The sequence below is a fragment of the Macaca fascicularis genome, chromosome 12 (assembly GCF_037993035.2).
Source record: "Macaca fascicularis isolate 582-1 chromosome 12, T2T-MFA8v1.1".
NCBI lineage: Eukaryota > Metazoa > Chordata > Mammalia > Primates > Cercopithecidae > Macaca > Macaca fascicularis.
This window is the reverse complement of record NC_088386.1, coordinates 129,848,124-129,875,460: the sequence shown is the minus strand read 5'-3', so window position 1 is coordinate 129,875,460 and position 27,337 is coordinate 129,848,124. Positions and strand designations below refer to the sequence as shown.

The 27,337-nt window shown below is 45.1% G+C and overlaps 1 protein-coding gene and 1 long non-coding RNA gene across 2 annotated transcripts in view; one reads left to right on the top strand and one right to left on the bottom strand.

Moving 5' to 3' along the window:
* TRPM8 (transient receptor potential cation channel subfamily M member 8) overlaps positions 1-12,982 on the bottom strand; it is a 92,314-nt gene extending 79,332 nt beyond the window's left edge. Inside the window, exons 1-4 of the mRNA XM_065526284.2 lie at positions 12,781-12,982; positions 9,203-9,276; positions 2,452-2,608; positions 813-990 (exon numbers count right to left, since the gene is read on the bottom strand). Of these exons, the coding sequence (XP_065382356.1) occupies positions 813-990; positions 2,452-2,608; positions 9,203-9,276; positions 12,781-12,897 (526 nt within the window). The 5' untranslated portion in view covers positions 12,898-12,982. The remainder of the gene's footprint in view (positions 1-812; positions 991-2,451; positions 2,609-9,202; positions 9,277-12,780) is intronic.
* Positions 861-26,020, top strand: LOC102130492 (uncharacterized). Its single transcript, XR_006691194.3, has 3 exons — positions 861-1,407; positions 22,461-22,525; positions 24,695-26,020. It is a non-coding gene; the product is annotated as an uncharacterized lncRNA (long non-coding RNA).
* The last annotated feature ends 1,317 nt before the right edge of the window (positions 26,021-27,337 follow it).

Genomic DNA, 27,337 nt, shown 5'->3' with positions numbered 1-27,337 from the left:
AGGACTTTGTTGAGATAATTAGCAAAATGTGAGTGTAAACTGTGAGATAGCAGTATTGGTCCATGGTAACTGTTCAGGTTTGAAAATCATATTGGGCTATGTGAAAAAAAACCCTGTCCTCAGGAGGGACATGCTCATCTACTTAGGGAGTTAAGGATCATGATTCCTGCAACCTGCTTTCAACAGTTTCCCCCAAAATCATATGTAGATATTTATGGAACAAGATGAGACAAATGTGGGAAAATGTTAACAACTGGTGAATCTAGGTGAAGAATGTACAGATGTTCATTGCATTATTTTTGCAACATTTTTGTAGATTCAAAACTTTTTAAAATATAAAGTTAAAAAGAAAGAAAGTGTTTCAAGTAACACAGCCTTAGTTGCTTTGACCTCAATCAGACACAGGATGCTTACAATTTCTCAGGCACCGTCACTACTTTCAAAAGTGCATCACCGATCTCACAATTACAGACCAAGCAAATTACAACTGTCCTTTTCAATTCGCCAGAACCGAAACTCTGGGGAAAATTTTTCGTGTGTTAATAACAAAATGAAAATCTTACAAGATTTAAAAAATTCCCCTAAGGAAGCACCTTAACGCTGATTTAGAGTTACTTTGTGACGCTCCCCCACTATCTGCCAGAGCTCCCCGTCCATTCATTTGAGGATATTGCTTTCAACAAAATAACGATTAATCAGATGGTTCTAGCAGCATCCGGATTCTCCGGAAATGCACACGGGAACTGCCTCCTCTGCTCCCCAAACTTGGTGCAGCCCGAATGGAAGAACCGGGTCGCTGCTCCGACCCCCACCTTTGGACTGCGCGATGTAGATGAGCCGGCTGAAGATCTTGCGCATGCGCGGCTTCAGGGCGAAGTTCTTGGCGCCCCCGGTCACGGAAATGACCAGGTTGGGTGTTTTCAGGTGCCAGTGCTGGGTCAGCAGCTCGTAGAGGGTTTCTGCGTCCGTGTCGCAGGACAGACGGATATACTATGGGGGGAGGAGCAGAAGCATCAAGATAAGCCTGTGTTCTCCTGAGGTCGGGGTTTAGCATCCGCGCCAACACCCCGCCCACGCTTGCCTGCTTCTAGAAGAGGGGCGGGGTGGGGGCAGCAGGGATCGTGGCACTGGGAGTCCCAGGCGGGGGCCATGCCAAGGACCCACGAGGAATGGAAGTGTGAAAGGAAAATAAATCTTGGGGCCGGAAAATTCAAGCTAGGAACTGCTTGGGACAAACCTGCCTCCCACTCTATTCAAAGTCACCCCTCAGCTCGCAGAGATGAATGCAGATCTGATTCCCTCCTTTGGAGAGGCTAATCAGAAACTCAGAAGAATGCAACCGTTTGTCTCTCGTCTACTTATGACCTGGAAGCCCCCTCCCGTTTCGAGTTGTCCCGCCTTTGCCTGGTGAGTTGTCCCACCTTTCCAGAAGGAACCAGCGTTCATCTTACATATGTTGATTAATTGTCTCATGTCTCCCTAAAACGTATAAAGCCAAGCTGTGCTCTGACCACCTTGGGCACGTGTTGTCGGGACCTCCTGAGGCTGTGCCAGGGGCGTGCGTCCTCAACCTTGACAAAATAAACTTTCTAAATTCACTGAGACCTGTCTTAGATATTCAGGGTTCACAGAAGGAAAGCAGAGTTGTGGGGAGAGCGGGGGCGCTGCAGGGGCCCGGAAAAGCCCCATAGGCCACGTGGAGAACTTTGGACTTTGTCCTGAAGGCAGAGGGGTACCTTGAGGCGTTTGAAGCAGAGTAAGAACAGGGTGGGCTTTGCATTTAGGGAGTCCTCCAGCAGCCCTGCTGAGGCCACAGGGAGGTGAGCAGAGCTGCGGGCAGCAAGAGAGGGCATCGGCCCATTCCGGGGCAGAGGCCCTGGGGAGAGTCAGCAGTGGATGGGGCTGAGTCATCTCCCAGGGATGCCGTGGGGGTTTGGGAGATGAGAGGCCCGGGCCCTGCAGGAGCAGCCTGTGGACAGTGCTTTCATTGAGACTGGGGGCACAGAGGATGCAGGAGAGGTTGTTTCCCATCATTAAACACCTTGGCAAAACCTTGCTGGAGAGCTTGCACAGTGAGTATGGAGGGAATGCATATTCAGGGCCATATGTGCCTCAAGAGTACACAGAGCTAAACAGTAGGGTTCACAAAAGCATTCATGGGGCCCTGGGTAGCAATGGGGCTCAAGATGGGTGTGGCATGGATGCCTGCTTTGTGTGTGGACACAGGAGGCTAGGTGATAATCCAGTCCTTACCTGTTGAGTTTTCCTGTTGAGCATAGCCTAATAACTGCTGTCTGGCTTTTACAAGATGTCTCGTTTTTTGCAGTCTTTTTTGGTGTTCACTAACCATCTCTCCTGCCTCCATCTTATTAGACAATTCCAAGTAAATCAAGGTAGCCCAGGTCATTTTGGCCTATGAATTAGCTACCAAAGCAGAAAACCACTGCTTACCTTCCCTTTCTTCCCCAGTGTCTCAAACTGAATATCCCCAAAGGCGTCCGTAGGAAATTCCTTGGTGTGTTTCTTGTAGTTCCATTTCTCGCTTTGGTTGATCTGGGTGCCCTCCATGTGCTGGCTCTGGGCATAGCCACACTTGCACACATTCTCCCTGATAAGCACGGTGATGTGGACAGGAAGGAAGGATTTCATTGAGCCTGCTTATGGAAACTGGCATTGTTAACTTAAATAGACACACAAAGGATACCTTCAAGTCTTATTTTCAGACTGTTTTCATCATCTCAGTCGCTTGCGTAGAAACTAGTTTGATGTGGACCAGCGCAGTGGCTCACGCCTGTAATCCCAGCACTTTGGGAAGGTGAGGTGGGCGGATCACTTGAGGTTAGGAGTTCAAGACCAGCCTGGGCAACATGGTAAATGCCCATCTCTACTAAAATACAAAAATTAGCTGGGTATATTGGCGGGCGCCTGTAATCCCAGCTACTCGGGAGGCTGAGGCAGGAGAATGGCCTGAACCCAGGAGGTGGAGGTTGCAGTGAGCTGAAATCACACCACTGCACTTCAACCTGGACGACAGAGCCAGATGCCATCTCAAAGAAAGAAAGAAGGAAGGGAGGGAGGAAGGAAGGAAGGAAGCTAGTTTAATGTTTTATCCCTGTTGTTTATTGTCTCTTCACCAACAAGCTGGCTCTGTGATAGGACAGAACAGACCCCTGCCCTCATGGAATCTAGCTTCGGTCCATGGGACTTATGAGACTGAGTTTCAGAAATCTGGAAACTTTATTCAGCTTCTCAAACAGTTCATAACCCACAGGAGCCCTGAGTTGGCCTCAGCACCTCAGCACCAACCCTGCCAGTTTGCCCAGCCAGTAAGGCTCTTCTGAAGCGAGGTGAAACATCCTTCCCATGGGCCGAACTCACCGGGAAGATGCATTCCTTTGGCAGAGACCCAAAATGTTCCAGACTCTAGAGAGATCATCCTTTCCTTATTGGACATTAGCTGCTAGAGAGACTTTCAATAATTTGGGGTAGATGAGGACAAACTGTGCGGTAAATGAACACAAGTTCTTCTCATTAAAAATGCAGTGGAACTAAATTCATCCATTAGGTGACACAGAGGCATAACAGGAAATTGGAACAGGATAAAAAGATACGCAGTCAGTGGTAAATCCTCTTGCCCTGTGCCTTTGCCAACATACCACTGTCACTCGACAGATACTGACTGAAAATCCACTCTGAGTCAGCCCTGGGCTGAGCTTCACAGTAGCCCAAGATGAGCTGGATGTCCTTCCTGCCCTTAAGTTGGTCTCTTAGGAATAGCTAAGCACGACAGCTGGCAAAGTGCAGAGGGACAAACAAAACACCTCCTTTCACTCTCGCACAGCCCCTCCCCTGTCAGGCTTGCCATGAGGGTTGGAAATGACGCAGAGTGTTTCGCTGGGCCTGGAATGTGGCACCTGCTCCCTCAAGGTGACTTAGGTTATGGTGGTGCCATACATGCAAATCAAGGATTAATGAAGGCAGTGGCAACAGAAAAGAAGCAAAAATGCAGTTAAAAAAAAATCTAAAAATACATTCTATGACTATTTGACCTCTCTATCGAGGGCATCCTGAGAAATGTGGTCTCCAAAGACAGGAGCAACAACCACCAAGATTCCCATTTAGCCAAAAACAACTCCCGCTCAGTGAGGCACTGTTCACCCTCCTCCCAGCTTCCTTCTGCCTGCCCCACCCACTTGGTTCTGCATCTCTCCCTGCTGTCTCTCTGACCAATCTTTGGGCAAGATCCAAGGGTGCTAGGGATTCGAGGGGGCCATGGCCAATGGAGAAGGAGAACAGAGAGTTCTGTCCCGAGAAGGCCAGAGAGCAGCAAAGTGGGAGACATGTTTGGTCACTGAAACAGGCCCTAAGGGCACAGCTCTCCTTTTGTCAGTGGGTGACTCAATGCCCTGATTTGCCCAGGACAATCCCAGTTTACACCTGTTGCCAAAGTCCTGGTAGGATCGGTGCCTCCATCACTCTTATCCACGTCCTAGACCCCACAATAAAGTCTGTGGCCACGCATTCACCACTCACCTACTAGGAAAGGCATCCCCCTCTGCAGATGTGGGTCAGTACCAGGATGCAGGGTCAGATAACAAGATTCAACCCCACTCACCCCCAGCATCCTTGTGCAGTGCACAGCCCAGGCAACCATACATGGTGACTCTGGAGCAAGGATCCCCTGCACAGGCTGAGTCAAAAATATATAAACTGAGGAAATCCTGTTAGGGTTTGCTTCCAGCTGGACTCTTTATCTTATATTCTCTGTCCCCATGTTTCTGGCACATCAGGGCATTTAGCAAATGTCCTTTGAATGAATGAAAAAATGAGTGAATAAATACATTGATTGATCTTCTTTTAAATAGTTTGTATCCTCAACGATTTTTGTAAAGTAGATATGTTTTCCTTCCAGAATACAAGCTTAAGTATAAATAACTGTTCATGGCAAGAGAAAGGCTGTATTCTCAAGGTCTTCTTCACTGTTCACCTTATTTAACATATGGCAAAATGTAGGATTAATTCTAAAAGCACTCTGTGGTGGGAGGTCACATTTTCGTTTACAAGCTGGTAATAGTGATATGCATTTCTATGACTGTTTCTAAAAACACAACAGGAGCAGAAATGAGTTACCTTATGGGCAAATTTTATGACCACTCCAGAAGCAGATAGATTCCCAGCCAAATTGTGGCCAAGTTTCTGCTGCCTGGATGCAATTGGCTTCAGCTGGAGCTGCTCTGCTAATAGTGATCTTCTTGAAGTACTGGAAGCCCAGGGTAACTACCAAAGCCACTCAACAAAGAGACGCTATAATGAGGAACAAATGCTTCTCAGCAGCAATCCTCACAAGGAGCTTGCTCTCCTGGGGGTTGGGGATGCTGCTGGAGATACATCAGGGCAGGTCCCTGCTAGAGATGGTGCATTGACACAGACTCCAGTGAGACTGTCTCTTCTCTCCAACCTCGTCTACACAGTAGGATCAAGATGAGCCTGTTCATATAACTGAATTGTGGAAATGCTCATAATTGACAAGCCCAAGGATGGGAAGTTAATCCAGGATTGACATAGGCATCCCTTTCTTAAGAATTTGAAATTAGGACCAAAGGAGCTGCTCCCATCTCTCTGTAGGTCTGGGCCTGTGACGTGGAAGATCAGGCACCACAACACAATCATAGCTACTCTGAGAAAGAAGAGGACAGGGTGTGTAGGGACAGGCGGAGTCAGGAACGGACAGAGGAGACCTGCCGAGTACCCCTCATCAGTCACTCTTTCTAACCACTCCAGAGGCCTGGCCACTGTCTGATCTTAGGTGGCATTTCTTTATCCTTATAGTAAATCCCTCTTTAGGTGTAGGTAGTTGAGCTCCTTGTAACCAAAAGTCTTAATTTACCACACAGTATGAAAATGATCCCTATTCGAAATATTTCTCCAGGCATTTAATATTTTCTAAAGCTATACAAATTGAGCTAGAGACTGGATCCAAAATCACCCTCCAGCAGCAAACTCGCCTCTGTGTTGGAACAGTTCCCAGGGCATCACTCAGTGTGGCCAAGAAAATGTCAACCAGGATTGAGAACGATGTTCTCAGCCCTCTCCTTTCCTAAGTGTTAGGGCACTTCCTGAGCCCAGGCTGCTTCCTCATGCTCCTCTTCTCTCTCCATGGCCTCCACTGTCCCACCATCCTTTGGGATCTGTCCACTCACCCAAGCTCATTGGAGGATGGGGGAGAGAATTCCCTGAACCACCTGTTCTTGCTATAACTGAAAACAGACTGTTGAGCCCTTTTCCCTGCTAAGGGTAGGGGTGTGTCACAGGTGACCTTGACCAAGAGAGCTGCCTGGCAGCTCTGGTCTGTGGGCTGGTAGCCCTCTAAGCACCAATTTGTATGAATTGGTTTATAAATGGAGAAGAGAGATTGCCAGGAAGGCATTGGGAGTGCAGATACCTGAAGGAGGAATAGGGATGACAGGAGAAATGAAGAGGACAGGAAAGCATCAAGACCCTAGTTCTACCCCCTTGGACCAAGTCTGAATCCTGTAGTACTACACTGTCCAGTATGGTAGCCACAGACCTCACATGGCTGTTTAATTTTGTATTTAAATTAAGTGAAATTAAATAAAGTTAAAAACATTCCTTGGTTGTCCTAGCCACATTTCAAATGATCAATAGCCAAACGTGGCTAGCGGCTACTGTATTAGATGGTGCAGACATAGAATACTTTCACCATGGCAGAAAGTTCTGTTGCACAGTGCTGCTATTGTGAAGGTAGCATTCTTTCTGTTTCTACCTGGAACCCAGCATGGCCAAGGAAGTGAGAAGTGACTAGAACAAATCCAGACCTAGGAGCTTACTACCCATAGTGTGCCAGAAGGTGGCTCCTAAGCTGGCAGCACATCTCAGAGGACACAGCAGCAGGGGCAAATGTGCGGCACCATCTTGCAGTGGCATCCACAAGAAGTCAGAGTAGAGAGGCAAGGGTGCGTTGGGCTTAGCACCAGGGTGGCAACCCTGGAAACTCTCAGGAGAGACTTTGGCAGCTTATGTCATCTAGTGTGGCAAGTAACAGCAAAACCAGGGTATCAATATAATTAATCGTCACTTCACTTGATGCCCTTGTCTGATGGGTAACTTAGATTACATGGAGTGTTCTCACTACCTATGGAGAGAGAGAAATAATAAATATGGGGGATTCAAAGATTATAGAATCCTGCATCCTTGCATCCCTTCTGAGATGGGAACTGAGGTGTTCCTGTGCTCTGCTTGTGTTGCTGAGGGCTGTGGCTGCCCACCACATCTCCCTTCATTTTGACCCAGACTTGAGGTGTAATCAAGCACTGTAAGGTGGACAGCCATAGGTTTCCCTAACCTGCATCTACTTCCCCTTCTGCTAGTAAGTGCGCCCTGATTTTCCCATGAGGAATCATCCCTTTCTGCACTGGGTTCACCTGGACACATCACCCAAGGCTTGCCAATCAACATATTCCACTGTCCAACACAACTAATCCATCCTCCAGCCCTAGGGGTTAGTTTAGAGATAGGCACATGGCCCAAGCCAGACCATTAAGAGCCATGAACATCAGCCCAGGACTTTTGATGGAATTGCTAGGAGCAAGGCCCTCTTTGCTGTAAGTGGCACGTGGAAAGCTGATAATGCACAACCAACAATGACCATTTTGCCTCCAATAGTGAGGAGCCTGTCCATCAGAGAAGGACAGAAACAACAGGTGGAAAGAAACAGAGTCTTGGCAACATTGTTGAAGCCCTGGATCGGGCTGTGCTTTTCAGCCACAAGATCCCATTATCACACCCCACAGAATCCCCCCTCCAGCTTCCACTTATGCCAGTTAGATTGAACATCTGTAACTGAGAACGTGTTGAGGAATTTGTTCTGCCCAAAGCAATGTCATTCTTAGAAAGGGAGGCAACTGAGGGTATAGAAAAGGCACAGCCTTGGAATCAGAAAGCCTGGGCTCAAGTCTCTCATCCTTCTTCCACTGGACATGTGACCATGGGTAAAATACTGAACCTCTCTGGGCCTCACTTGCCTTAAAGATAATAACAGCTTCCTTGCAAGGAGATTGATAGTATTAGCAACCCAGTATGTAAGTCCCATTCATGAAACATACAGGGGATAAATAGTGGACTTACAGAGCTTATACTTTGTCGGAATGACTCATGATGCGTAAGTTTATACCAGTGACAAAGCAGAGATCTCTTAGTTTTTCTGATGTTCATTTTCTAATTCACATGGAGTAAGAATTATGCTCTGAAGTATTATGGTAGGTATTTTATATGCTGTGTCACTGAATACCACCACCACCCATGAGGTATACTTTTGCTAGCTTTTTAGGATAAGAGAATTAGCTTTAGAAAAGAGAATAATTGGCTCAAGGCCAGCCAAGTCAAGGTCGAAACCAAAACTGGTTCCAAAGCTTTTTTCTTATTTCTGCATCCTTCCTCTGTTCATTGCCTCTGTTCAACAGAGGGTCTTTTCATTATAAATTACAGCAGCAACTTCCAATTAATAGCTAGACTGTTTCCTGCATTGCCAGCCAACAAAAAAAGAAGGGGCAGAGAGGAATAAGGAGAGTGGGAGGTAGGATTAAAGTTGTTTAATTAGATTCAAATGCATCTTCTGCATAAGGGGTGAGCACTAGTCGACCCATTCACTCACTTGCTCATCAACATTTATTGAAGATCTCCTGTAGGCTGAGTTGGTGAAGCCTGCTTTTGTAACCCAGCCTTAATGTTCCAAAACACATGAGACTTAGAGCAGATGAACACTCAGTTAGAAGGAAAGACCCAAAGTCAACAGTGGGGAGGAAAAGCCTGACGGAGGAGCCAGTAAGATGGACATATGTACACATACATGGTATTGCCAGCCAACTGCTGTAAAACAACTTTCCTCACCAAGGTCACTCAGGTGGGTTCCCAATCTCATGGGAAGACTGAAGAGAGTGACAGCCTCCCTCAGTGACTTTTCCCACTATTGCCAAAGTTGAAAATACCAAACAGAATTGTATAGCTCTAAGTAACAACTACAAGCTCCTTGCCAGATCCTTCCTGCCCACACAATGTTTCTGAGAATTATGAGACGAAGGCATCTTTAATAATGAACCAGTGAGCATTCGTTTGTTTGTTGTAATGGTGGTTGATAATTTTTTTGAACATGGAAAGCAAAAATGGAGGGAAAATGGTAGCTTACGTGGCCTTGGAATCTTTGGTAAAGAAGACACATTCTCGTTTCTTAAAATTTGCTTGAATAAAATTCGCCAAGTCCTTCGGAGAGAGCACATTGAATAACACATTACTAATTCATTCTCACCCCTTGCTGATATTAATGAATACCAAATATGATGTAACCCCACTTCAAGGGCTTTAAGAATTTACCACATATTCATAGCATCCAGCATTGGTTCATGCCTTTAGAATACACAAAGCTTTTTTTAAAGATGCAGACATTATAATTTTTATAACTAAATGGAAAATTTTTCTAAAAGTATTTTGGGCTTATCTTGTATATAAACAGTATTATAAATAAATATAAATCATGTTTTAAAAACATAATTAAACATAATATAAAAACATATAAACTATGTTTTTCCACCTCTAAGGCTACCATGGAGAATATAGGCATTGGATGATAGTTTTTCATAAATAATATATCAATGCAGATTCCCATTCCTCTTATGCTTGCTGTTTAAAAGAAGACATATTCCAAAAACCCTTCATAATTGTATTTATCCCTCCATGAGCGAGGTAGTTAGGCACATCTGGGACCTAATTCTGACAAAAAACCAAAAGCCTTTATAAACCAAAAGCTTCCCTTAAGTTGGCAGAAGCAAACTATTTGGAAACAAATGAAAACTCCTTTAAAAATACCTACACTCCTCAAAGTGGAAGAAGGTATTTGCATCATGTAGGAAACATCATAGGATTGGTAGCCAGAATATGTAAGCACCGTACATCAGTAAGAATGAGACAGGCAATCCAATGGAAAAAAATATGGCCAAAGACAAGAATAAGCATTCATTGAGAGAGAATAAACCATAAACACATGAAAGGAAGCTCAACCTCATTCACAATGAGCAAATGTAAAGGAAAACCACAGTGAGATCCCATTTCACACCCACCAGGTTAGCAAAAATATCAAAGGCAATAAACACCCAGCATGGTTGAAGGGGAGGGCAGTGGGATTCATGCCCAGCACGGATGGGTAAGTAAACAGATACAGCCATTCCCGAATGTTGTCCACTATTGCCAGTAAAGTTACCTCCCTGAGGAAGAGTCCCTGGTGGAGAAAGGCAGGATTGTCCCATGAATGACTTGCACACTCAGAATGCCTGGCAAAGCTGCCTGGCAATAAATTTTCAGCCTCAGAGGGCTGCCTTTCCCTGGGGAGGTGGGGCTGCTAGGAGCTTCCTCTCCCCAGCAATCCAATGCCACTTCCCACAGCTCACCAGATTACTGGTAGCTGGAGTTCTCAGACAGCTTTACACACAGGTGGCCTCATAAGACATGCCACTGACACCAGAGCCAGCCCTGACTTCTTATCCCCCCCCCCCCTCCACCAGCAAGGCTGCCACTAGCCATGCACTGCAAAGGGGGAAGTCCCCTCTCCTGGATGAAGTTCACAATGTGCCCCCTTCCCTTTCACCCTCTGCCCCTGCAAGTCCTATGGTATCAGAGAAAGGTGACCACGTGCCTTATCTTCCCAATCCTTTGAACATAAGTTTCCCCATAAGTCCTGTGTCTTAAACCCAGACCCCATGAAAGAGAGATGTTTACCTTCACCCACCAAGCCTCAACTCAAAGAATATTTTCCGGGTAGACATGGCTTCCACATCTAAGAATGTTAAAAGCGGTATTGCTCTTAATAGCAAAGCCCGGAAACGCACATGCTATCCCCCTTAGGCTGAATAAATAAACATAAGCACACAGTGGGGCACAGCACAGCCGTGAAATAAATCAACAATGGTTACACATCTCACCGTGGATGAATCTCAAAAACAGTTTTGAGAAAAAAAAAAAGGAACTCACAAAAAAATACTCATAGTACAATTCCATAAATGTTCAAACCAGAACGAAACTGAACAATGTATTGTTTAGAGAGATGCATATACTCAAGTCATAAAATTATAAATAAAAGCAAGGAATGGGTAACACAAAATTCAGGATAGTGGTTATAACCTCTGATAGGAGAGAGGAAAAGCCAACTGGGCGGCCACATGGGGGCGATATGCTATTTCTCAAGTGGGTGGTGGGCACAAGAGCATTCATTTCAATATTCTTTTTAAGTTGGAAATTCACCTGTATACATTCTTTTCTATGTATCTTTCAACACAAACATTTTGAAAGCAAAAATAACTTCAATGCTCACCTGTACAGTTTTGAAAGTCTGTGATGCCCATTTTTACTTGTAATTTTCTCATCCACTTAACTAATTTCAAGTCTACTTAACAGGAAGGAAGAAAACAGCTGTGGAAGCTGTGTAATCAATGATCATGAAGGAAGGGTGATGATTTTTAAAAACTGCTTTGTTGCTTAAAAAACCCTCTGAAAATGCACTTTGCAGAGGTGTGCGTGTGCTTGGGGGCAAAAAGGAACCCCCCAGAGCTGAGATGCTCCTGCGTGGCCTCAGCAGTTCTACCCATAGAGATGCCTGCATCTGGGAGGGGGTGACCTGCAGGGGCTGAGGAGAGGAGACCCATCCAGCAGGAGGTCACAGCAGCAGGCTCGAGAAAGAGTCAGCCTCTGTCCATCTCCCAGGGCTCCGATGCTGAGGCCAGGTGGATCCCTCCAGAAAGGCCCTCCCAGAGGTGCTTCGTCACTGGGGTTGAAGGAAGAGAGCAAGGGGGTAAACACTGGAAAAGCTACCACTGCCCTTGACCCACTGTTTGCTTCTCCCGTGGCCAGGACTGAGGTGAGACTGGGGAGCAAGTGTAAGGAGGTGCTCAGTCCCTGCAGGCATGCAAGTGCAGGGGCAGCCCCTGAGGACTGGCACCTCCTTAACTTTTGCATCAGGGGTGCCTCACTTGCCTAGTCCGGGCCCTGGGAGGCAGACCCAAGCTGGGGGAGAGCAGGTTTTTGTGTGTGTGTTTGTGTGTGTGTTTTCTTACAGCTCAATGATAGATCACAAAGTCAGCCCCCATGAAACCCACCAGTGAGATCAAAATCCTAAACAACACCCCAGAACTGCCCCCCACCACCAATTCCTACTTTCCAAAGCTAGGCACTATCCTGACTTTTTAACACTGTAGTCCGGGAGAACTGGATGTCAGGCTGGAATGTTGTCTTAATTTCTTGACAAATGAGAGTGTTGGACAGGATCTGAGAGCGGGTGGAAAACCTGCAGGAGGGAACTCAGCCCAGTGTCAGCAAAGCCAGGCACAGAGTGGCAGAGAGGTGCTAAGGACACACCTCCCGCTGGCACCTAACCCAACTCCAGCTCACCCAAGAAGCCACGACTGGGCACGTCTGTGTCCTGAAGGCAGCGTAGAAGCTGGCTTGGAACCAGGAGAGACGGTACGAAGGAGTGCAGCTAGGAGGCCATTGCAAGAACAAATGCAGATGGACCCAAACTGAGACCCTGGCCATAGAGCTGGAGAAGGGACTGAGATTCAAGACCCAGACCAGAACCAAGAGCACTGAGCATTAAGTAGTGAAAGGGATTGTGAAGACATGGCATTTAAAATTTCCTAAAAGTCAATGTGCAAATGCGTGATTTAACGCCTTATGAAGGTTACAGCGAAACCTTTCAAACAGGTGATGCGCATGACTTACGCTTTCACTGTAAGACAAGTCTGTGCTCCGAGATGCGCTGGAGTACAGGGTCCGGGTGCTGTCCAGAGTACCGTTCCTTCTGTTCCTCATGCTGAGCTTGGCTCCCCCAAAGGACATCTTTTCTGTGGCGATGGGTGGAGGGGATAAGTTTGGGTTACAAACAGTAAAAGGGCTTCCTTCAAAGTTTCACCCCAATACTTCTTTCCCTCCACCCTCTCCCCTTTGCCACATGCAATGTCCCACACTCCATTCAGCCCATCACAGTAATTGTGCCCCTGCCCCTAATTCCTCTTCACCCTCCAAGACCCAGATAGTGTTTCCACCCCTCAGCCCATTCTCCCTGGACCCTCACCCCTGAGTCAGGATCCCTTCCTGGGCGCCCCCTCTTTGCAGTGGCCGAGTGCATGGCCCCACCAGACTACAAGCTCTGAAATGGCAGTCTGTACCACATGCATCACAGTGCACTACATCTGAGGGGCTTGCAATAACTACTTGTTAAGTAATAAATTGAGAATGAGGGGAATCTACAGAGCAGTCTATGGCTAGCAGCCTGTATTGGCCAGAGGACTTGGACCTCAGGCAGAAGAGAAGACCCCTGCCCCTGAAGGGTGCTGGGTAGGGCTTGGGGGTCAGCATGCCCCAGGTCATCCTGAAACTCTAATGCCCAAGACTTCCCTCTTGGGCTCTGGAGCAGGCTGCGAACCTGGGCATTGCAAAACCTGATCTGTCATGCAATGCTTCCTCGGGTCCCCGCTCTGTTTTTCTCACTCTAAGATGCCCCCATCCCATATTTCAGGAGGCCCCTCTCTCCTCGTCTCCCAAACTCTAACTCAGACCCATATCCCAAGCTCGAGACAGAACCCGTCAATACCTACTCAACCTCTAGGGTTGTCCTGCAGACACAGTAAATGAAAACACCATCCTGCACGCCGTGTCTCCCTGAGTCCCCTCCTCCTGGCTCCAAGCTCCTCCCTGTCTGTCCCACCACATCCCAGTGGCAGTCCTTCCTCCTCACCCCTTCCAAGGCTCTCGCGTTGTCTCTGCACTTGGCAAGGGGTCCTGCTGGTCTCCACCTCTCCGGCCCGGCTGTGCCCACCTCCCTCTCTCTCTGGGCCTGCCTTTCCTATCTGGGGTCCCACACCCTGTCCAGAGCCCTCTTCCCCATACCCCTCCAGCTGTCATCTCCTGCTCATCCTCTAGGCTCAGCTCACTCATCACTTCTTCAGAGAGATGCCCCACAACACCCAGGCTGGGCAAGCGTTCACCTGCCTCTGTAGCCCCTTCAACCTGCACCAAGCTGCAGGCATCATGATTTGTTCAATGGTCTGTTTGACCCCTGTTAACTTGCTGAGGCCAAGGACTGTATCTTGTTCACCACTAGACTTCCAGGGCCTGGCACAGCGCATAAAGGAGATCTGCATGAATATTTATTGGACGAATAATTTGATTGAATCGATACCCCCTCACAAATCCTCCTTCGGTTTGCAAACTACTTCCACATCACCTTCTATAACTCCCAAAAGCAGAAATGTCTAAGACACAGAGCAGACCCACCACTCAGCCACACTCCGCTCTCAGACCCTCACCCCAGCGACCATGACTCCTCCGTCCAGATCGCCCATCCCAGGCCAGCCACAGGCCTCCCACGCCACAGAGACTGTCACTGCTTTAAAACGCACTCCGAATGGTTGGTCTAGACTGTTTAAAACAACAAGCGCTTCTTTTACTTCTCTCCCCAGGCATTTCAAAGAGAAGCTGAGAGTATTAATTGGCACTTTACATACATTATTGCAAAACCACAAATCAATCCTGCAAGGTATTCACTATTATTCCCTTACAGCAAATTGCTTCTAAGTAGGGCACCAATGCTTAGGAAGTGACTGCATTTGCCTTGAAATGAAAAACTGTTTATTTCATTGCACCAGAAAAGGGGTATTTTTGCCTTCAAATCACATTTCTATCAAACAAAACATTGGGAAGTCATTTAACAGATGCAACAAATAGCCCTCCTCTGACATTCCGGATGCCTTTCTCAGCAGCTGGTAGTCTCAGCTGGTTCTCTGAGACCAGCTGATATTCAAGTTGGTTGACTCTGGGTCTTGGCATACAGTCTTAGAAAACAGCTATCCCAGGACTGCAAGTTTGTTGATCTTCTAGACACATTCTGGCAGGACTTCAGTCTCGGAAGTGGAAGAAGCATTGGAAGAAGGAACCTAAGGCCTGAGGCCCAAGAGAAGCAATATGGGAAGAGAGCGCCTGGGGCCCTGGAGAGTGAGGGAAGGGGTCTGCTGAAAAGGAGATGCCCCTGAAAAAGAGTGAACGGGAAAGGCAGGCGGAGAAAGCCGATCCCTTGGTGCATCACGTGCCAGGGAGAAGTAACAAAATCACACTGCCAGATCCAGTGATCCAAAATTCCCTGGAAAAAAATGGGCAAAGGGCTGGGATGTCCATGCCCAGCATGAGTCCTTCTGCTCCTGACTCGCCCACCTTGGACTTTTTGGTCAGTGTCAGGAGAAGGTCCCTGGGGATGATCTGAGCACAGCAAAGCCTAGGAGGAACCCGTGAGAAGCTTTTCATCCACGGGGATGTCTTTTTATTTCATTCAACACTTTTCCCCCCAACACCATAAAAAGAGTTCTGTTTTTATTAGAGTTTTGACCTGATAAAGAAAATCCTGATGGCAGCCTCCCTGCTCTTCTTTCTGCCCGGCATGTTCCCCTGATTCTGAAGTCCTGGTATTTTACTGATTCTAACCAGAGATACTGGTCCAAAATTTTTACATTGATCATAAGCTCTCTTTACATGCATACTCAATTTTGGCTGTTTTTGTTTTTTTCCAGCTCTGGACAGTTTGTTGTTGTCATTGTTTTATTGTTTTCTGGCTACAGCCTCCACAGGCAGGAGAGAGAGTGAGGTGCTTCCCCAGGCACGATGGAAGCTGAGACTAGAAGTCTCAAGACCCACCAGTGAAATACTTAATTGACAGTCATCCTTATTTCTAATGAAATTGGCACCCTAATCAGGTGTGGCAAAGACTGGCAGCATCGTGTGACCCAATGTCAAACCAGAGAATGTGCTCAAGATGTGCAGTGGATGCCGACCCATGGAGCCCCGCGTGGTAACCTGGTGCCAGCAGCATTGGGTAGGCAGAGCATTGGCAGCAGGGGACATGGCAGCAGGGGACGTGGGGCTGTGTTTCTCCACTTTAACCCACCCCACCAAGGAAGGAAAACCCCTTGGTACAGCTGCACCAAACCTGGCTGTGGCCATTGCTAGAGGAGCCATGGAGAACACTGGAGATTCATCATGTCAGTAACAGGCCTTTCAGAAGAAGAGAATGTTCTACTTACAAGAGACACAGTCATCAAAAAATCAACAGAATAAATCTTCCCTGAGATAAAGAAAGATGTGAGTCTTCACAATAAGAATCTCACTGGGTCCGCTACCAAGCAAAAGTAACAGGGCCGGAGGTATCCAGATGAAATCATTTAAGTATAAGAATAAACATAAAAACGGCCAGGCATGGTGGCTCACGCCTGCAATCCCAGCACTTTGGGAGGCCAAGGCAGGTGGATCACGAGGTCAGGAGATCGAGACCATCCTGGCTAACACAGTGAAACCCTGTCTCTACTAAAACACACACACACACACACACACACACACAATTAGCCAGGCGTGGTGGTGGGCGCCTGTAGTCACAGCTACTCGGGAGGCTGAGGCAGGAGAATGGCGTAAACCTGGGAGGCGGAGCTTGAAGTGAGCCGAAATTGCACCACTACACTCCTGCCTGGGCGACACAGCGAGACTCCGTCTCAAAAAAACAGAATAAACATAAAAACATACAAGCAATATAGCAGAAAAAAATTACTAAAGGAGGAAACCAAGCTGGTATAAAACTTCTCTTCTTCAATACTATGAACTAGAAGAAAATGGAACAGTGTTTATATTTTTTTAAGAGGGAAAAGATTGTGATCTAGGAATCGTATCCTGAGCCAATTCAGCTGTGAGTGCAGTAGAAAGACACACTCAGGAATGGGAAACAAGGAAGGCAAACACTCACATAACTTTAGGCAGTTCAGGAAAGGGAGACAGAGAAGCTGAAGGGAAAATATCAGATATAAATAATAAGTAGAGATGACGTGGTAGAGGTTCGTTTTCAGTGTAAATGCTTATATTTTATCTCAGTGCACAAAGAATTAAAGAAACTTACTAAAATATTACATAAAACAAAGGAACCAAAGAGAAATAAGTGAGCTAAGGATAAAATAAGAGAAAGAGACTGGTTAAGTGAGGGGTTTATCCAGCCACAGGGGAAGCCTGTTCCGAGGTCCTCAGGGGGCACTAGAAATCATGCCCTAAACTTACTAATGGCCAAAGCAAAGGGATTGTAAAAAGAAAATACGATTTTAGGACCTTCCGGGTTGATTATGCCAAGGGGGAAAGTGAAGCTCTGAAAACAGAGTCACATAACATGGCTATTTTTGCACAAGCCTTTCTGACTGACCTTTGCAAGGGTTGTGCAAAACCAAATGATGTTACTCCTTAACCAGATTCCCTGTCCTTCATTTTAACCTAGACTTACTGATGTTGGAGACAGAGACCCTTGCGAATGTAACCTCTTTACAATTGACTGTTAAGCAACCCCCTTACAGTATAAACAATAGTAGTCAATCAAATCTCACATCTGTGCAGCAGACTTCATACAGAAAATGTGTTTCTGGCTGGGCACGGTGGCTCACGCCTGTAATCCTAACACTTTGGGAGGCCAAGGCTGGTGGATCACTTGAGGTCAAGAGTTCGAGACCAGCCTGTCCAACATGGTGAAACCGCATCTCTACTAAAAATACAAAACTATTAGCCGGTGTGGTGGCAGGCACCTGTAATCCCAGCTACTCAAGAGGCTGAGGCACGAGAATCCCTTGAACCTGGGAGGTTGCAGTGATCTGAGATCACGCCCCTGCACTCCAGCCTGGGTGACAGAGTGAGACTCCATCTCAAAGAGAAAAAGAAAAAAAAAGAAAAGAAAAAAGAAAATGTGTTTCTGTTCAGCACCCCTGGTTTTGCCTGTATAAATGATCCTCCCTTTTCCCCATCCCAGGAGCAGTGATTACCATCCTTTGCTGTCATTCTGCTATCTGGATGGCTGCCCTCATCTTTGCACTTGAATAAACTTTTTAAATTGGATCCCGAGCCTTTTGATTATTTTAGGTTGACAGGATGAACACAGTCAGTTACAAGCTTCATGGCATCCATGAACTAACTTCAAACCCACATTCCCTGATACGGAGACCAGGGTGAAAAAAACTCCTGCATTTGGGGACAAGTAGGCTGGGGAGGATGGGGCGACTGTAAAGGGGCAGGGTGAAGGGGCTTTTCCAGTGATGGAACAGTTCTGAAATTTGGTTGTGGCAGTGGTTATGCAAATCTACTCATGTGATAAAATTGCATTAAACTATACACACATGAATGAATGCATGTCCAAGTGGTGAAATCTGGGTCCGGGCGTGTTAGTTCATGCCTGTAATCCAAGCACTTTGGGAGGCCAAGGCAGGTGGATCACCCGAGGTCAGGAGTTCGAGACCAGCCTGGCCAACGTGGTGAAACCCCATCTCTACTAAAAAGAATAACAAAAAATTAGCCAGGTGTGGCGGTGGGCACCTGTAATCCCAGTTGCTCAGGAGGCTGAGGCAGGAGAATCACTTGAATCCAGGAGGCGGAGGTTACAGTGAGCCAAGATCACACCATTGTACTCCAGCCTGGGCGACAAGAACTAGACTCCATTTCAAAACAAAAAAGGTGAAATCTGATAAAGCCTTTGCCTTGTGCCAATGCCAGTTCTCTGGTATCAATCTTGTATGATAGTTATGTGAGATGTCACCACTGAGGGGAACTGGGTGAAGAGTACACAGACCCTCTCTACACTTTTTCCTCTTCCACTTCCTGTGAAACTATAATTATCTCAAAATAATAAGTTAAAAGAAAAATGTCTATGCCAGAAGGACACTGGGCCACATAGTGGTAAATATCCCTGCACAGCCATGCAATACTTAAGGCACTAAACTTAGCCTGGTTGTTTCTTAGAATGTCCTAAATGCAAGTTGAAGCTATGCCATTAAAGCACAATTCAATGGAGTTATCTCCATGGCAGGCCCAAAGGATGGGACCTTCATAGAGAACTAAGGATTTGTCCAGTTCTAGGATTTACTTGTTTAACTATGTAAAGCTTTGCTTTCGTGTCCTTAATCAATAATCTCAATTATTTCTATTGATGGTCTTTACTCTCAAAAATTTCAAATAGGCCTGATGAATTTAATGGACTCTTAGTGACCACCATAGAGATAACCTCAGTAAAAATTAAAATCAAAATGGACTCTTGAAATACCGTTCACATTTTTTCAAAACTTCGCAATAGACCTACCGTACCTATCAGGAGAGACAGCACTTACAAACTAAGGACCAATAGCTCCTACAGTTTCTCACACAGGAAACTATACATCACCCTGCAGCCTGACTCACTGGACTCATTAAAACCCAGAGTGCTGGGCCCCACCTCAGAGCGTGAGATGTCTGGAGTGAGCCCCAGATTCTGTATCTCTAGCAAAGTTCCCAGGTGCTGATGAGGTGGCCTCAGGACCACATTTAGAGGACCACCGGGCCACAGATCACACCAAGGACCCCCTTGTTCTTAAACTACAATAAAATGTTTCCAGAGCGTGTAATCAAATCTTTTCAAAACACATGCATGTAATTGATGGGATGTTCAAGAGGTGATATCATGTCAATTTTGGCTTTGTGTTCTTGTGTAGTCACAACTTGAACGTCTGAACATTACAATTTGTCCTGCTTGCACATACATACATCTCCATCAGACCAGGAACACCATCCAAATGTCAGTAATAAATAACTGCTATGTATTGTGTCATGTCTATTATATGCCAGGCACTGTACTTGTAATAAAATAATAATCTATGTAACTCATGGGAAGATGGATCCATGTATATCATGTGTTTCTGATGATCCATGTAAATGATCATGTAAATGATCCATGTAAATGATCCATGAGTTACATAGATTATTATTTTCTCCTTTAGATGGATGACAAACCAAGGCACAGAGAGGTTAGGAATCTTTCCCAAAGTCACACAGCTGATAAGTAGAGGATGCAGAATTCAAAATCAAGCAAGCTGGCCTGAGAGCCCAATCTTAAACATTAAGCTAATTTGTGCCACTTTAATACAGCTTTGGGAAGAAATAGATGGTCATCTTAACAACGTGAGCACACTGCCAAAATTTAAACAAAGGATTACAAACCTCATTTTGTTTGTTGAGGGGAGAGGTTGGCCATAGTACTGTTTTTATTATCAATGGTCATGAATAATTTTAAATAGTCTAGAAGTCACCCATGAACAACAGAATATTCATGCATCCTTTGAACTCAATGCAAAAAAAAAAAAATAGTGTGCTATCTTATTATCCTAAGAAAAAAAGGCTTCTGGCGTGTTTTATAAGTTGCTTTTTAGCCCACCTATCACTATGGTCACATCAGTCCTAAAGTGTCATTTTCAAGCAGGATTGTCTAGTTCTAAGTCTCTTTCTGATTAAATTGGGGTGGGGGAAGAAACAAGATGTTCTCCTTTGCACACTGAATGAGAGAGGAAAAACTTGTTCATGCTCTAAGGAAAATGCTTCAAAGGGCCCCACACCAAACCCCAGCCATCTCCACTCTTTGAACCATCAATTATTCATGAAATGGTGAGTATAACACTTGCAGAGGCTTCAAATGTAAATGACACCATCCAGAGAGATCTCCTCCACTCTTATTTTGGCAGGGGCATGGCAGTGGTGCATACAAGGGTTCCAATAACCTGAAAGGGTCACTAGGCACCTGTGCCTCCACGTCTCAGCCACCACCAGGAGAGAGTTAAGATTTATTTTGTTATAGGCATTATCCTGTTTTTCTAATTGCCTCTATCTGCCAAATTTTTTTTAAGTTTGAATAGATGGATGAAAACTAGGAAAATAGCAAAAGCCATTGGAGGTTCCCAAAGTCATTGACCCCAAGGTATCCTGCTCCAAAAAGTAGAAGTGAGAAACAGGAGGTAGATACAAGCAGCAGGTGATGCTCCAAGATGCTATCACTGAGAGCCTTTTAGAATAAGAGGAAAGGCGGGGACCCTATGGAGCCTGGACCCCTACTGTCTTCGCAGATGCCAAGAATGATATCAGTTCTTAGGCAAGACAAAGATAATAATAATTATTATTATAAATTGTAATGTAATTATATTATTTATATAACAATTATATTATTTGTAATATAATTATAAATATATTCATAATAATAATAAACAGCTTTTTTCCAAATTATAAAGAAATATGCACCCAAAGTCACAACCTTGGAAGTAAGTCCCTTGCACTGTCGAGATTTTGACAAGCTAAAACTTCTATCATGATAAGTATATTTGTGTAGCACATATAGAATAGACTTAAGGAATAACCACTTCCTTATGTTCAGCTCAAGAATCCTAACACTGAAAAAGTCAGCACTGGCAATAGTGGGCTGAAAATTAAATGGAAATAAAATCTTTAATTATTCATGCAGCCCTTCCGTGTTTCTCTCTTGCCTCTAAATAATACAAATGATGAGCATGTTTCAACGGGCTGGAAGAACGGAAGGAAACACTGTATGTACAAACAAGCCAAATATACCCTCTCCTATCATTATCAAAGAATATTTACTCTTTGAATGCATTATCTCCTGATGTTAATTTACATTTCACCATAGTCTTGATTCAAGAAAAACTTGTTTTATTATGTTCCCAATAGGATTGCTTCAGATAGTCTGTTGCAGAGTTCAGATGCCAGTGAATGTTTCATTAAAGCTCATTTAGGGAGTTTCTAACTCTTTCAATCAGAAAAAGAAAATTGTAACTCTATTTAAAGTCATTCAAAAATCCGGCAAAGATTTCCACATTTCTAAATAAATCTGAGTGAGGATTAGATATATCTGTGAACCAGCATTTTGCTTATGCCCACAACTCTTTGAGGAATTTAAATTTTTGTCTTCCTTTAGTTTCAAATCTTCATAGAAAACCTACATGATGCCCCTCCCAGAGACACAAACTCATACTATTCTACAAGTTACAGCAATGGCAACATTTAAGGAGAAGCAAAAAGCAAATGTTGATGACATACCGTAAGTGATGGTTTTTATCAAGCAGGATTTTCTTTCACCCAAGGATCCTGCTGGTCTCTCCACACAGGGGGAGGAAAGCTTTTATAACTGGAATCTTCTTAGCCCCGCCTTCTTCTCTGAGGTTCTTTTAAGCAGAGGAACAAAAAACTTAAGCCACTGAAATTGCAAGAAGACTCCTAAAGCCTCCGCGCACAGTAGCAATTTAGCAATGGAATACGAGTAGGGAATGGATAATTAGCGAACGTGATATTTTAAATGCTAACAAAGAAATGATACCAAATTCCCAATCTTAGCTTGACAATAACACCATAGTATGAAATCATTCTAATATTTAATTTCTGCCATTAATGGCACATTTAAAAACCGCAAATAAAATGGGAAATGCTTATTATAGAAAGTGATGAAAAAATTAATAAATTAAAAGCTCTTAATTAAGATTAGGAAAAAAGTTATTAGAGGAAATTTAACCAACATTGCTTTTTCGCAGATTTTGTGAACTTTCCTCATACCAACTAAATGCAGTATTGAGCCAGGCAAGAGGGCATCACAGAGGTGAGCAAATCTAACTTTATTAATTTACAGCTATTTCCTGTCCCCTTGAAATGATACTTTGGAAGAACTCTCCTAGAAGAAATAAGTAACAATTGTCAGTGGGCAACTTTTGGTCATTTTACTTAAATCATGTGCCACAAACATAAGAGTTATATTATAACTAATGTTCCTTTGTGTTGGACATTGTTTCTATTATGTTATTTTCGTATGAAGCATATGTCATAGAGAAATACAAATAGGAGAGTGTATTTTAGGAACTGACTGCACAAGACATACACTTGCAAAAAGGTTAGAGATGAAAGAGGAGGAGCGTGAAGGGGATTTTTACAAAGGCAGAGAGATTTGAGCAAGGTCTGAAAGGAAGGATAGAGTTGTAGTGATAACTCCCGCAAAAAGCATGTTCAATTCACGAAGAAAACCCCCGCGACAAAGAGACAAAAGACTTCAGACAGAGGTCTCAAACTCAAATATTCCAAGCCTCAGACAGGTCATAAAGATGAAGGGAGCAGTCAAGTGTAAGGTAGTAGGGAAGGGTGGGGGCTGTGCAAAACTGGAAATGATAGATTTGAATGAGGACCCGTGTAAGAAAAGATCCGGCCAGAAATGGAGAGAGAGAATCAGAGAAATCTCAGAATTACTCAGAATTACTCTAAATCTCAGAATTACTCTAGTCCAGATCAGTGGATCCCAGGACTAAAAACTACCATACCCAGCATGGTCCCCAAGCACAGCTATAGCACTGCACAGGGGAGCAGGTCGATCTGAGGAGCGGAGCAGCAAAATGAACTTTTTAGCTGTTAGAAATATTGAGCAAGCTGGGCACAGTGGCTCATGCCTGTAATCCCAGCACTTTAGGAGGCTGAGGCGGGCCGATCGCTTGATGTCAGGGATTCAAAACCAGCCTGGGCAACATGGCAAAACCCTGTCTCTACTAAAATTACAAAAATTAGCCAGGTGTGGTGGCATGTGCCTGTAATCCCAGCTACTCTGGAGGCTGAGACATGAGAATCTCTTGAACCTGGGAGGTGGAGGTTGCAGTGAGCTGAGATCATGCCACTGCACTCCACCAACCTGGGTGACAGAGTGAGATTCTGTCTCAACAAAGAGAGAGAGAGAGAAAGAGAGAGAGAGAGAGAAATATTGAGCCAATTAATTAAGCTCATGTGGACTTCTCTCATTCATTTTCTGGTTATTAAGCAAATATTTTGTTCTATCTCAATTTTTATTCCAAATCCAAACTTGTTTTATCCACAACAGATAATGTATGATCTGGCCTGAACAAGTTGTATTCAAGTATCTTTAGCAAGTCCTTAAAATCATACGTGAATGGATCCTTGCTGTGAGTAAGCATCCTCATGAAACAGGAGCGAGAGAGATGGAGATAGAGAGATATAAGTAGAGGTGTACGTATATAATGTACAGATTTGCCGTTTCATCCAAGACGCCACAAAATGCCCAATTCCTCTAGCAAGGTAGAAATTGTTTTGGTTTTTTCTTGAAGTTTTTTTTTTTAAGACGCCGGATTGTTGCACTATCTTTTAATGCCAGAAGGTGGCTGCCCTGAGCAACCTCGGTCACACAAAGCCATTTCCAGCCACTTACCTTCTCAAAGCAGGTTTCAAAGGTGAATTAACGGCATTGTCCTTGCTCATCCCTGAACACCTTCCTTCCCCACTAAGATGAGCAGAGCCATTCTGCATACTTCCAGCTAAATGTGTAGACTCAGACTCTCAGCTCGGCTTCCCTATTTTTTGTGCCATGAGAAAACGTTGAAACGGAACAAACTGTAGATGGACGATGACGATGGTTACAGAGCAGTGTGACTGCATTGTTGCCACTGACGCTGCACTTGCAAATGGTTAAGACAGCAAATTTTACGTTATGTGTATTTCATCACCATTAAAAACAATTTTTAAAAATATTCAGTGAAATCGGCTCTGGATTTGAACACGGTCCCTGACACTTGGCTACTTATGGGACCTTGAGCAAACTCCTCACCCAAGAGCCCAGCTCAGTAAAGTGGGACCCTATCACCCGTTTGGATTTTATGGGGGGAATCCTGAAGGACCAGCCATGCTGGATGTACCAACCCAATTAGAATCCTTCTTCCCTCCAATACCTTTAGTCGCTTCCAATTCAGGTCCACGAATTTGGGGTTTCGCTTTGCAGAGGATGGAAGCGGGAAGCGGTCTTTCTTGCTGCTGCCAGCCCTGCAATGAGAGTGAGGTGCCTGCCTCCCCTGCCGATGGTGAGCCTCCACCATATGTTCCCAATAGTGTTTTCCAGTGTGTGGCTTTTGCCCACCTGCACCAGCATTTCCGGGAGCACAGGCTGGAAATGAAGCTCCAGGGCCCACCCTAGACCGTTGAACTAGGATCTCTTGGTGGGTCTGAAAAACATGGCAATTCTCCAGTTGAGAAGAAGTGCTGTTAGAAGAAATGCTGTCACCCAACAGGAACAAGGTAAAAACACAGCCTGCTGGGTGGGGGTGAATGTGCTGTGCTGGGATCGAAGGAGAACAGGCAGGAACTTGGCAAAGACACAGAGAAGTGGTCACACCACCGGGGGGAGGCTCTTGGATTTCATCTCCAAGGCTCATTGCCTGGTGTTGTCTACACAAGGAGGGCGAGAAGGAAAAAAAATAAAAGGTCAATACAAGCAATTTTGCCCAGAGCTTGGGCTCCTTCTGCACCATACTGGCTCTGAGCTACTGAGATCCCTTGGGTTACAGGAGAGCTTTCCTAGCAACTTGTGTCCTCAAAGAATCCCTCTAAAAAGCAGTGAATTGCCTGTTCACTTCCAGAGAATGGGCAACCCCAGGGCCCAGTAGCCCCCATGCCTCCAGCCCGCTTGGGCCACACAGCTCCTTCAGACTCTGGTCTCTCTGTGTCTCTTCTGGCCTCAAGCAAGAAGTTCTTTCTCCAGTCCTGAGTTCAAGGTTCAATGGCCAGATGGCCATTGGCCTCAGGTTGGATTGTCCTTGGCCCTTTATTTAAGCTTCACATCTTCCCAGATCCCCTGTGGGTGACCTCACGAGGCATCTATCGAGCTCCATGCCTCTTTAGAGATTAAGTTTGTATTGAATAAATTGGGAATGTGAAAATATCAGTACCAGCCCCAGGGAACTATCCTTCTACCAATGCTATAAACTTAAAGAACTGTCCATGAGCCTGAGTAATAAAACGTGACATTTTAATGGGTATATGAAGGGGACAGATGCTTTTATTCTATTACAATGGCTGTAATTTTAATGAGTTTTTCACAATTTGCTTTATTCAAGTGAGGGTTTTTATAAGATTGTCCCAATTCTTATTCTCTTGTTCGATCTCAACCGACGTGATTTACTCTTTTCTAACTATAAATGAATCCTACTATTGTATTTACATAAATGTCTTTATCATCATTGTTCTTTCTTTTTAACCTGATATAGTTGCCATTCTGAACTCTATCTTAAAGGAATTATTTTCATCCTTTCATTAAATGTGAAAGAAAGCTGATTTTCTTTTGCCCACTGCCATCTTTCTCCAAGGAAGAGAATGGAACATGAATGGGGCCTTGCAGTAATAACCACAGATCTCAGTTTCTATTCTGACATGATTAGTTACTGTAGGAAAAACACCTCTTTTCTCAGTTATCCAGAAGACATTCAGGGGAATACCATTTTTGTACTTAAGCATATTAAGGAAACTGCACAGAACAGACTCAATTGTGGTGAATGTTAAGGTGCATATCCCAATGGCCTCACTATATAAGAATTAACATCTTGCTCAAAGGATTAAGCAATTGGCATCTTAGTGGGTCACTGACGGAACCAGGGCAGAGTTTTGGCTCTCTCTGATGTGTTGTATAATGTAAGTTACCAGGCCCTACACTGATGAGTCTTTCTGATGTCACAGCTTTTGTGACACTGCTTCAGGCACGGTACTACAGTAGTGAACATGGCAGATCACACCCCTTCCCCAGGGAGCCCACATCCCAGACAGGGGGACAGAAAAACAGCAAACAAAAATGCCAGTAGTGCCAAGTAATATAAAAAATAAAACAGGGGAAAGGAATAGACAGCGGCAGGATGGGTTTTTTTTCAGATCTGCGGTCCAAAGAAGTCTTTCTGCAGAGGTAAGAACTGAGCAGGGACCTGAGTGAAACAGGAGAGCCAGAAAAGAGGACCTGGTGGGGAGCAAATGCAGCCCAGGCAGACAGGAGAAGCGAAAGTCTGGAGTGAGCTTGCCAGGACTGAGTGAAGGCGGTAGAGAGAGGAAAGAATGAGTGGGAAAATAGCCAGGAGTCAGATTATATGGGACTTTGTAGGCCCTTATAAAGGTTTTGGCTTTTATTCTGCATATCGTGGGAAGCCTCCCGGAGTTTTAAGCAAGGAAAGGAGTGATTTTGTGAGTCTTTGAAACCATCCTTCTGGCTGCAGCACACACAAGTGACTGGGAGGTGACCGGGGGACTGGTGGGGTTCTGTGTTGCCCGGTGGTCCAGGCTAGAGATGAGCGTGGCTTGGACTTCCTAGGGTGGGGCCATGGAGGTGATGAAATGTCCTCAGATTTAGGGTGGTTGTGATGGTAAAGAGTCAGCACAATGGCTGATGAGTTGGAGAAGGACACGTGGATGACTCATGGGGGATGGTATGTCACTCCGGCAGGAGGCCTAGAGGAGAGCAGCAAGAAGAGCAGAGCTGAGTCAAGACACCCAGGGGACAAAGCAGGAGCTTTCGACTCTTTCATGGTCGTGAGGAGCTTTCCTCAGTCATCCCAGGTGCAAGGGGCCACGTGAAGCTTTTCAGCGAACTTTCTATCAGGTATCCAAG